The 12,260-nt window shown below is 32.7% G+C and overlaps 1 protein-coding gene across 10 annotated transcripts in view; it reads left to right on the forward strand.

The window, feature by feature from the left end:
- The window catches only part of LOC139481545 (E3 ubiquitin-protein ligase TRIM33-like), a 44,194-nt gene that overhangs the window by 20,920 nt on the left and 11,014 nt on the right, over positions 1–12,260 (forward strand). For 2 of the 10 annotated variants that reach the window (XM_071264961.1, XM_071264963.1), the window contains exons 1-4: positions 3,241–3,416; positions 3,911–4,142; positions 8,122–9,558; positions 11,967–12,102. In XM_071264961.1, coding sequence (XP_071121062.1) covers positions 3,929–4,142; positions 8,122–9,558; positions 11,967–12,102 — 1,787 coding nt within the window. In that variant the 5' untranslated portion in view covers positions 3,241–3,416; positions 3,911–3,928. Of the gene's footprint in view, positions 1–3,209; positions 3,417–3,811; positions 4,143–8,121; positions 9,715–11,966; positions 12,103–12,260 lie in introns of those variants that run through there. The other 8 variants (XM_071264962.1, XM_071264960.1, XM_071264957.1 and 5 more) reach the window with 6 other exon arrangements.

Raw genomic sequence — 12,260 nt, forward strand, 5'->3', positions numbered from 1 at the left:
GGCAGGATATGTCATTGATATGGTCATAATTATAAATCAACTGTTAACAAAACTTTAATTGATATTTTCAAATTAAGGATTTTCACTTTTCTTTGACGAAAGTTTTCGGAAATTCGAGTCCTCTACAACAGCGCACTTAAATTAAGGCATAAACTGAAAAATGTTTAATTAAGTATAAAGTAAGTGCGTTGACTTATACTTCTATGATACTTGTTCTCTAGTGGAAACTTTTCTCATTGGCAATTCTACCACATCTTATTTCTAAATAACTTGGTAGTTAGAGTTTCCGTCAATTTCAGTCGGTCGTGGATTCTTGAACATGATATATACTTTTAACATAAGACTACCGTCAGAGACAACCGGATTATGTAACACAATGTAATGTCATAAAAAACTTATTTTCAGTAACGATTGAATTAAGTATCATTAATACATTATATCACAAAATCTTACTTCTTCATTTTTGAAACGTTATATATAAGTAACTTATAGTAATTTACAGAATTTTCTTAAGTAGAAAATGGTGGATAAAACCTGGTCAGTGTTCTCCCCAGACATTTCATTAAGCTTCCTGGTAAAAAGGAAAATTTGAAATACCATCTTGTTTCTAAGAATATATATATAGCATCACATCACATCCATAGCATAATCTATAAGAAAGCCAATTCAGATAGCATCACATTCAAGAAATAAAGCATCACATTACCATAATGCTTAAAGGCCCTGGGGATTACACTACTGGTTTTAAAGCTAGCTAAACCCCTACCTTGTATGACAGTCGTATAATATTATATTTTATTTCATATCGGTTGAGAATAAGATGCTCTTATTGGATAAAAAGGGGTCACATGTTATTCATTATTCTTCAGTAATAAATTCCATCGGTCATTAACAGAACAAAACGGACCAGAAAACCGGTCGTTAACAAACTTTTACATGATAATGACCGGTGTGGCGAGGTTTCCGTCTGATAATGACCGTTGGGGCGTGGTTTCCGTCTGATAATGACCGTTGGGGCGTGGTTTCTCTGTTAATGACCGCTGGGGCGTGGTTATTCTGTTTAGATAGATGTATCTTTAATAAAACATTTTCCTGATTTTAATATTATATTTTAGTTGTTGAATTGTTAATCATATGTTTTCGTTAACTATAAAATTAAAGAGAACTTGATTAAGTATTTATATACTGAAAAAATGCACTAAAATGAATGGCAGTATTACTACGACTGGTCTCCACTCTGTGCCATAGAAATCGTAAAACTACTCGAGTTTGCTTTAGGCATTTAGAATTTATTCGAATTTTCCAAAACATGGTTTCTCAATGAAATAAACATAATAGTTCTTGAAAAACTGGTCATAATCGTGATACATGGACTGCCCGTAGGACAGAAGTATTGAATGCGACAGCGATAATGACCTCGCCTTTGGCTCAGTCATTATCACTATCTTAGTCAATACCACTGTCCTGTGGGCAGTCCATATATCACGATAATGACTAGTTTTTCAAGAACTATTATATAAATACACAATGCTTATTACTGCAAAATACAGATTAAGTACGAACTTTATTTTACTGTTCTTGAGTTATGCCCTTTAAAACGTTATATTTGCAAGCGGGTGCATCATCTGTGTTATCAATATAAATTTTAAAGGGAGGTCCTTAATTGGTCCTGTTAAAGGAAACTGCTTGAAATATGCACGATCTTACTATCTTTCCTGACAGGAAATTAATGGCGCAATCTAGTCTGATTGGTCATTTCATGTTCGTGGTGTCATGCAAACAAGGAATGCGTTAGCCGTTGACACAAAACTGTCGAACTCTCATCAAACGAAGTGTACAGACTAGGAAGTGGGTTTTTTTCATAAGGAATTATAAAATGTGAAACAAGGAACTAATACTTATTCGTATTTAAATCGTCAAATACCGTGATCAAAGTGAATGTTAAATAGAAAGGAAGCTTTTTTCTTCCTCCTTCAAATACAACACCAAGAAAACAATAAATTACTCCTTTTCTTTCTCTATATTTGTATTGCCGTCGTTGTACAATTTATTTTACCTTCTCTTCTTCAACCACTAGTCTAGATCACCGTCACACAGAGAGAAAATCTTACATCTGCTAAATTACTTAGAATCAGGTCAATTAAGACTTATAAATTTGTCATTTCCCACCAAAAATTATCTAAAGACTTTCAAAAAAAGTTATTGTTTTAAATAATATTTTTTTGGGGTAAAAAAGGGGGGTCGTGTTTTACTTTCATAAATTTAGATGCACTGTCCCGAACATTTTGAAAATATTCTGCCTTTTTCATGATTTTTCTTTTATAAATAATGTGAGATTGTGCTGTACGTACTGAAGCCGGTAAAATAATAATCTAATGTCATTAATTTCTTTTGAATAAGCACTTGGTTAACTGTAAATTCGAGAAAAAAAAATATTATACTCATCATACTACGCATTATAGCATTAATATTTTTTTCATCGGTAAAGGAGGACCAGAGTGCGAAAGCCTATTAGGCTCACACAAAAAAAATATTGATCTCGTAATTACGAAATAAATATCTCGTAATTACGAAATAAGAAGGTTTTTTTTTTCGTAATTACGAGATAATTTTCTCGTAATTATACAAGATATTTATCTCGTCATCTCGTAATAAAAGAATAGAGAAACACGTTTTCTCTTTATTACTTCTTCGTATCCTTTCTACCGTATTTTGAAGCCCCCATCCAGGTCCTTTATATTTGTATGCTTTATCCCCCCGTATTTCTCTATAATTTTGGCCAATTCAAGTCTCTATAGTCTTTATATCTAAGCCCCCCTCTCAATGTTTTCTATATTTTTCATTAATTGGTTCATTTATTTTCATTCTTTATTTTTCAATCCTTTATGTTGTTTAATCATTAAAATTGAGAATGGAATGGGGATTGTATCTATTCTTTAAACCATATATATACAGGCCCTCTTTGTCTTTAAAAAAGATATTCTTATGATGAGTATAAAAAATAATATTTATTTTCAAATTTACAGGAAATCAAGTGATTATTCAAGAGAAATCAATGCCATTAGATCATTATTTTACCGATGTCAGTTCTGGGTACATTCAGTATAATCTCACATTATTTATAATGCTATGTTATTGCCGACGGCAAAATTGTGCTATTGCGCAATACCGTGCAATTGAAGATAACTTAATTTATATTACGCAATGCTGTGCAATTGAAGATTAGTTAATTGCTATTGCATAATACTGTGCAATTGAAGATTACTTAATTTCTATTGCGCAATACTATGCTATTGTGCAATGCTGTGGTTTATCATGTTTATTGCGCATTCTAATATGTGTTTCATTCGCTTTGTGAACAAACCCATGCTCTAAATCCAATAAAATAACTCTTTAATAAATATAATTTTAGACAGGTCAGTTGATTTTTCCATTTTTATATGTCTGAAAATCACATTTTATTGTAAAATGCTCATCTTTAACAAGTTTGTTAAACTGTATTGCCCTGAATATTGATATTTAAAAGAAAAGTAGAGCGAAAGAACCCTGGGCGAACGAACTCTTTTGGGCGAACGAACTCATGGGGAACGGACACAGGGCGAACGGATCCGATACCGAATTGAGACCCTCCCCCCTTTTTTTCCATCCGTGATTGCAAAATGGTGTCTTATAATTCAAAGTGTGTATTGCTCGTTAATTATTTAAATAGATTTATCTTAATCATATACGGGCCCATAAGTCAGTTGGTGTTGTGTTTTATTGACCTCACGAAATTAAATTCGAAAATACATATGCCCTTTAACCCGGAAGTATGCACTGGCATTGACATCGAGGTTACAACTAAAATGGCGGCACTGGTGTAAAGCTTTCAAACGACATGTTTAATTTTGCTAGGTTTTGTGTTTTATAGGCTGCATTCAATGATAAAATGGCAGAAGAGACAGTGTCATTAAACGGAGAAGAAGAAGAGCTAAGCCAGTTAAAGATATGCGTGTTATGTGCTACAGATCTGAAGGACAAGTCTCCCAAACTCTTGCCGTGTTTACATTCTTTGTGTGAAAACTGTCTAAATAGTTTATTCCAGTTACAAGTGCAGCAACAAACTGAAGGTTCTAGTACAACAAATAACAATGAAAAAACTGGTAAGATACCAAATAATGTTTACCCTTCTTTTTGTAATTCGACCGAACAAATTATTCCAATTTGATTTTAAAAGAGGGACGAAAGATACCAAAGGGACAGTCAAACTCATAAATCTAAAACAAACTGACAACGCCATGGCTAAAAATGAAAAAGACAAACAGAATAACAATAGTACACATGACACATCATAGAAAACTAAAGAATAAACAACATGAACCCAACCAAAAACTAGGGGTGATCTCAGGTGCTCCGGAAGGGTAAGCATTAAACTTACCCATGCTGTAGATAATTAAATTTATCATGAATATAAACCCTTGACTGATCAGTTGAGGGGTCATATTTCAAGATTGTAAATCATAGTTAGCTATCATCATCTTTTTATTCTTCAACTTTTAACATAGATTTCCAAACGGCCGATATAAATAAGTAAAGAAGATGACTTGGTGTGCCATGATGTGGTATCAGTGACAATGAGACTTACATTTTCAAGTCACAATGTATAAGAAAAATAACAGTAAATTCATAAATAGGTGAACTACAGCCTTCAACACAGAGCCTGGCTTACTCAAAACAACAAACTATATTATATATAAGGCTACAAAATGAACCACAACAATGTCAACAAAAAACAACCACTGAAGAATACATGTACAAAAATGTAGCTATAGTCTAACACCTAGGACAACATGTGCATTAAAATGCAGCAGGTTTCATGTAAATGAAACGACACAAGTTTCTTGAAAATTTCAATGTTATGAAAATTATTGAACTAACGCATTCATGCAGACATACTAAAGTCTTAACAGCTAGTATGCATGTGTTTTTAATATACATTTTGTGAATATAATATGAGAAATCTACATCATACATGTATAACATATTATCAACCAATGCTATTTCATTCAGTGATTGTTGAAGTAGAATACAGTATCATGCAGACTACACAGAGAAATTTTGTTCTTTCAGGACATTCGGTCTGGTTATTAAACAACCTACATGTAGCTTTACCAGACCGAATGAAATTTTACCAGACCAATTTTTTTTTACATCTACATGTAATTGTACATGTATATTATCCGACAAAATACAACAAACTTATGACTTGTCGTGCCCTACTCTTCTCCAAAATGCAAAAAAAACAAAATCATGTGATAAAAGTGTATATTGTTATGAAAGTTTTATTGGATATTGACTTGTTTTTGAAATAAACATATAATTTAGTGTTTCTGTATAAAAATAAACATCGCTGTCATGAATAAAAAAGATGAAATTGAATTTTGAGATTGTTTGGGAATTTTGCTAGAATGTTAAATGTTAGAAAAATTCATGAAAAAAAACCAACAACGGACATTCAGACCATTTTATCAAACTGAAACTGATCCATTACATAATGTATTCATCGGATTTGTCCAACTGTCCAATGAATTTCGTGTAGTCTGAACATGTCCAATCAACTTCAAACTTAGTACACATGTTCACTTTGATATGATCTTTCTAATTTAATTGCCAAATTAGACTTTTGACCCCAATTTCATGGTCCACTGAACATAGAAAATGATAGTGCAAGTTTCAGGATTAAAGTTTTTGGTCAAGGTAGTTTTTGATTTAGTTGAAGTCCAATCAACTTCAAACTTAGTACACATGTTCCCTATGATATGATCTTTCTAATTTAATTGCCAAATTATACTTTTGACCCCAATTTCACGGTCCACTGAACATAGAAAATGATAGTGCAAGTTTCAGGTTAAAGTTTTTGGTCAAGGTAGTTTTTGATTTAGTTGAAGTCCAATCAACTTGAAACTTTGTACACATGTTCCTTAGGTTATGATCCTTCTAATTTAAATGCCAAATTATATGTTTTATCCCAATTTCACTGTCCACTGAATATAGAAAATGATAATGGGAGTGGGGCATCCGTATACCATGGACACATTCTTGTTTTTTTATATTTTCCATATATCTCAATTAAACTTTTACTTAAAACTTGTGAAATTTATTTCCTATTTTTCTGTATATTTCTTATACATGGACTTAGTTTTTATTCCAATTAACATTACATAGTCCATGCAGTCTGCAGTTAAAGTTTTTGAAACATTTATAAGATTCATGATCATGAACCATTCTGGATTTTTACCAAACCTTAAAGAAGCTTCTTACAATCAAAAGATAGTGGCTAGAGAAACCTTATAAATAAATTTGTCCCCATTTTTGTTTAAACTGCTACTAACAGCTAAAGTAGGCAAGACACTGGGTTCCTCTGAATCTTTTTGTGCATTTAGATTTTTTATTTTGTGCTCTGTTTTCAATTGAGTCCATATATATAAGGTTTGATTTCAACTAAAAATATTTGGTGTTTTTGTATATGGTGAGTCTCCATGTTGTTAGACTTAGGAAATGAGACCATACTAGGTAAGTTAAATGTCCTATTGCAATTTTTTAAGAAAATTCTTTAAACACATTTATTTTTTTGTTTCAGAAACCTATATTATGTAAAAAATTTGATCACAATCCAAATTCAGACTGTCAAAAAAAGGTTGACCAAAGGTCTTGAAAGATTGTCATAATTGGTTTTTTAGCTCACCTGGCCCGAAGGGCCAAGTGAGCCTTTCCCATCACTTTGCGTCCGTCGTCGTTAACTTTTACAAAAATCTTCTCCTCTGAAACTACTGGGCCAAATTGAACCAAACTTGGCCACAATCATCATTGGGGTATCTAGTTTTAAAAATGTGTGGCGTGACCCGGTCAACCAACCAAGATGGCCGCCACGGCTAAAAATAGAACATAGGGGTAAAATGCAGTTTTTGGCTTATAACTCAAAAACCAAAGCATTTAGAGCAAATCTGACATGGGGTAATATTGTTTATCAGGTCAAGATCTATCTGCCCTGAAATTTTCAGATGAATCAGACAACCTGTTGTTGGGTTGCTGCCCCTGAATTGGTAATTTTAAGGAAATTTTGCTGTTTTTGGTTATTATCTTGAATATTATTATAGATAGAGATAAACTGTAAACAGCAATAATGTTCATCAAAGTAAGATTTACAAATAAGTCAACATGACCGAAATGGTCAGTTGACCCCTTTAGGAGTTATTGCCCTTTATAGTCAATTTTTAACCATTTTTCGTAAATCTTAGTTATCTTTTACAAAAATCTTCTCCTCTGAAACTACTGGGCCAAATTAATTCAAACTTGGCCACAATCATCTTTGAGGTACCTTGTTTGAAAAATGTGTCCGATGACCTGGCCATCCAACCAAGATGGCCACCACGGCTAAAAATAGAACAGGGGTAAAATGTAGTTTTTTGCTTACAACTCTGAAACCAAATCATTTAGAGGAAATCTGACAAGGAGTTAAATTGTTAATCAAGTCAATATATATCTGCCCTGAAATATTCAAATGAATTGGACAACCAGTTGTTGGGTTGCTGCCCTCCAATTGGTAATTTTTAAAGAAATTTTGCTGTTTTTGGTTATTATCTTGAATACTATTATAGATAGCGATAAACTGTAAACAGCGATAATGTTCATCAAAGTAAGATCTACAAATAAGTCCACATGACCTAAATGGTCAATTGACCCCTTAAGGAGTTATTGCCCTTTATAGTCAATTTTTAACAATTTTCATTAATTTGGTAAATTTATGTAAATTTTTACCAAATATTTTTCTCTGTTACTAATGGGCAAAGTTCATTATAGATATAATTGTAAGAAGCAAGAATGTTCAGTAAAGTAAGAACTTCAAACACATCACCATCACCAAAATACAATTTTGTCATGAATCCATTTGTGTCCTTTGTTTAATATGCACATAGACCAAGGTGAGCGACACAGGCTCTTTAGAGCCTCTAGTTTTTAAATGTCACTTTGAAAGCATACAAATGAAAGACTCATTTTTTGTTGACAAATGTACAAAATTCATTAAGCACAATATAGTATTCATTATATATTTTCAATTTTTTTTATTAATTTTTTTTTTAGAACCAAAGCCAAGCACAATATTGTGTCCTGCTTGTAACTGCACTGTAGAGAAGTCAGCTGTCGTGGATAACAGATTCCTATCTATTGAAGCGCCTGCTGTAATCGATGAAGAAGATGAAGAAGAAAAGGATGACGAAGGACCTATTTGTACAGGATGTGAAGAAAGTCAGAACGTGAAAGCTACATCCTTTTGTAATGAATGTCAAGAATATTTGTGTAATGAGTGTGTTTTTGCTCATAAACGTGTCCGAATTACTAAAGATCATACCATAGTTCCGAAAGATGAAGGTAAAAAGGATGACGATTCTCCCGATAATTCCACACAAAAAATGATTAATTGTCAAATACATAAACATGAACAACTAAAACTATTTTGTGAAACATGTGAAAAACTGACATGTCGCGATTGTCAGTTACTTGAACATAAAGACCATAAATATCAATTCTTGCAAGAAGCTATTACGCATCAACGTGAGAATTTACAGAACGCTGTTGTGAACTTAAAAACAAAGTTAGGAAATTATAAACAAGCGAATGAAATTCTTAAAGGTAAACATCATGAGCTAAGAAAACGAATGACAGAAGAATCGGAAAAAATTGTGAAAGCTCGTGATACAGTCATAGAAAAGTTTAAGAAATATTCTGAAAGTTTAATTAATCATTTAGAACAATATGTTAGTAACAAGACGACTATAATTGCCGACAAGCAACGTCTAGTTGCTGAAGCACTTTTAAAAATGCAGCATTCTGTAGACTTTGTTGAAAATGCTTTAACTATTGGAGATGATGTGTCAATTTTATATACAAAAGGATTAATGGTTAAAAACTTGAAGCAACTTTCAGAAAGTGGCATTCCTTTTCAGCCTAGCTTTCTAAATTACAGCATTGTTTATGAAAATGAAATAGACATTTTAATAAAGAACCAACAGAAGTTAGGTTTTCTACAAATTGATGGGAACTGGTTCCCCCAGAAAACAGTTACTGTTGCTGCACCTCAATCTCAGGGAAATCATCCAGCTATTCCACAGCAACAACAAAACCGGCAACCTAGATTTCCCTCAAACCATATATCACAAGCTGCATTTAATGCACAGATAAGAGAAAAAATTCGTCATTTACCACCTGAACAGCAGTCCCTTTACGAGGCCAAGTTACGTGAAAAGTTTCGCATGCAACAACAGCAAGCTCAAATAAAAGCACAACAGCAAGCTCAGCAAGCTCAGATGAACAGAAACCAGAATACTTCTATCATCCAGAACCAGTTAAATAACCATGTTATGAACCGTCCAAATCAACATGGGGTTCCAAACAGATCACTACCTCAACAGAATAGTCAGCTTGCTATGACTGCTGCTGGACAACATTTAGCTGCTCTTTCACATCAGAGGCATTCACCACAGCCACCTCATTATCGCAACATTGCTCCAGCTGTACCAGGTATGAGACCTAATCCACAGAATACATTCCAACATTATAATAACATTTCTTTAGTGGGAGGGGCTCAGAATGGCAATTCTAATATGCCCAATCCAGTTGTAAACAGAGAAAAATCATGGAGTAATTGTCGCATGGCCTCAGCTGAAACCTCGCCAGGTAAATACAAAGCTTTGTGGATTTTCCCCATCACTCATTGTCGTATCATCCACTCAGTTTCAGTTTCATCCTGCATGCTAACCTTTGTTGTCTGTGTAAACTAATTGCCACTTGTAACCTTAATTTCTCCATTTTGTTTGACCCTACACCTATAGCTACATTCATGTGCATCTGTGTACATGATCTTTTATCATTTGAACAAAATCCATATTTTTTGGCATTTTTCTTGAAATTTTGTTTATCTTTATTTTTTTTAACTTTGATTTTTCGAATTTAGACATGTTAAACTGCGGTACATGTACAAATGTATAAACATAATAAAAAAGAAAAAAAAATGATGTCAGATGGCATGATCAAGATATAAAACATTTTTGATACAGGCACAGCCCAATCTTGCCAATCAGGAGGTAAAAGTGTTTAAGCAAATATAAACATCATAAAAGTTCAATCAAATTAAAAAAAACTTTTCGGTTGAACACGTTTAATTAATTAAAATGAACATGATGAAAGGATAAAGTGGAAATTAAAATAAGTTCTTAAATAAAATAAAAGCCAACTTTGATGTGAAAAATCATTTAATCAACTGATTTAGTCATGCTAATGCTAAAATAATACACATAAGCATGATATGTACTTTTTATTTTTCATTCTTTCATGTTTATAGTCATTTAACAAATATTTAGAAAAAAGCATAAATTACATAACAGGAAATATCAATTTATAATTGAGCCTGCATCTGTTGTTAATTAATGTAAATCTATACAAATGTACTTTTAAGATAGACAGAAAATTCTAATTTTTTGCACAGGTTTTTACTTGAGAAAATTCTATTGTTATATCCCATGTTCAGACGTCCACATGTTGCCATTTTTCATTTATACACCTACCTTTATTTAAAAAAAGTGATTTCATCAAAGCCAGGCCATACAAATAAAATATATAAGTACATGAAGTATGTTCACCATGTTGATGTTTACAGTCTAACAGTATTTTGAGCATGTTGAGGTGCCCATGTCCATGATGTCCTACATCATTTTATCATAAGTCACCTTTGCCAGTATTTAAGTGCATTAGTCTAATTCACTTATAAATTTACTGTTATCAAACAAAATTGAAACAAAGCTAATGTCATGATATGGTTTTCTGGTTGTTGGATTGCCTAATTTAAGGATTGTGTGCATGGAACAAAAAGCATCTGAATGACTGAAGTTAGATTTCAAAAAGAAAAGTCACTTCATACTTGTGATCTTTTACCATGTTAATGATACTGTATTGATTTATACTGGCCATGGTCATGTATTTTATCATGACTTTCCCTATCTTTTACTGCTAAACACCAAATACATTGTACATGTTGTAAGTGCTGGGGCCTATATATCAAGTAATATGGGATGGATTGTAATTTTGCATGGGTGTATTGCTTGCACTACTTTAGAATCTACAGATTGTTGCAACTTAAACATATTCCAAATCATTATCTACAAAGTGTACCTTGTGACTCAGTTCATGTATGTCCAGTAATCAACAGGTAATCAGGCAGCTTATAAGGCAATGTAAGGTACTGGTAAAAAAAACTATTTGAAGCATGTCTCTTTAATATATTACATCTGAATATTCTTCTCATACTTACATGAATTATATATAATGTAAATAAACATGATAAGAATCATACATGTATCTTGCTACATATTTTAAGTATATATATATATTCATCTTTGGATATGTTTGAGGAGAATCAAGATGTACCATTCTATTTGACATGTGAGATCACTTGTAGTATTTGTTCCTCAAGCTGATTAAGACTACCAGTGAAGTATGAAATACACACACACACAACTGTACATTGTACATTATATTCCCATGTCACAACTCAGTATACACATACTTTACTGGTGCAATTTGTTTGAATATATGTCATGTACCTTTTTATTTATTCATTTTGGTGTTAACCATGTTAACTGGTGCAACCCTTCTTTAAAAAATAGTACCATTTTCATTTGTATACATGTACATGTGTTAATGCATGCATGTAGATATAAACATTTATATATGTTCACTGATTATGCATGTTATGTAGATGTTATATTCCTTATTTCAATTTTGTGTTAGATATATTTCTTAGAAAAATTGCACCATTTGTCATGTTTGTACATGTAATTAGTAGTGTATTAATATACATGTTGCACAGTCATAGCTATAGCTACATACACACATTGATAAACACTCATATATTATTATGTTTCATCATATAGGTGCCCAGGCTGCAGCCTATGCCAACAAGACGCCAAGTCCAGCAGGAGCAGGATTTGACCATCAGTCTGGTGCAGCAGCAAGTCAGCCAGCACCAATAGACCAGTTACAGGCCTGGGCCTCACAGACAGTCCAAAGGTACAAATGTACTTCAAACAACTAAAAAAATAGTAGTTTTGTCTATTTGCCATAAACTGCATTGATATATTTTATTCCAAGCCTGGAAGTGCCTTGAACACTAGTGAAAATCTTGATTATCTTACTGGTAGTATGTTTATTAATTCTAGTTATTTCCT

Source organism: Mytilus edulis, chromosome 7 (assembly GCF_963676685.1).
Source record: "Mytilus edulis chromosome 7, xbMytEdul2.2, whole genome shotgun sequence".
Classification (NCBI taxonomy): Eukaryota; Metazoa; Mollusca; class Bivalvia; order Mytilida; family Mytilidae; genus Mytilus; species Mytilus edulis.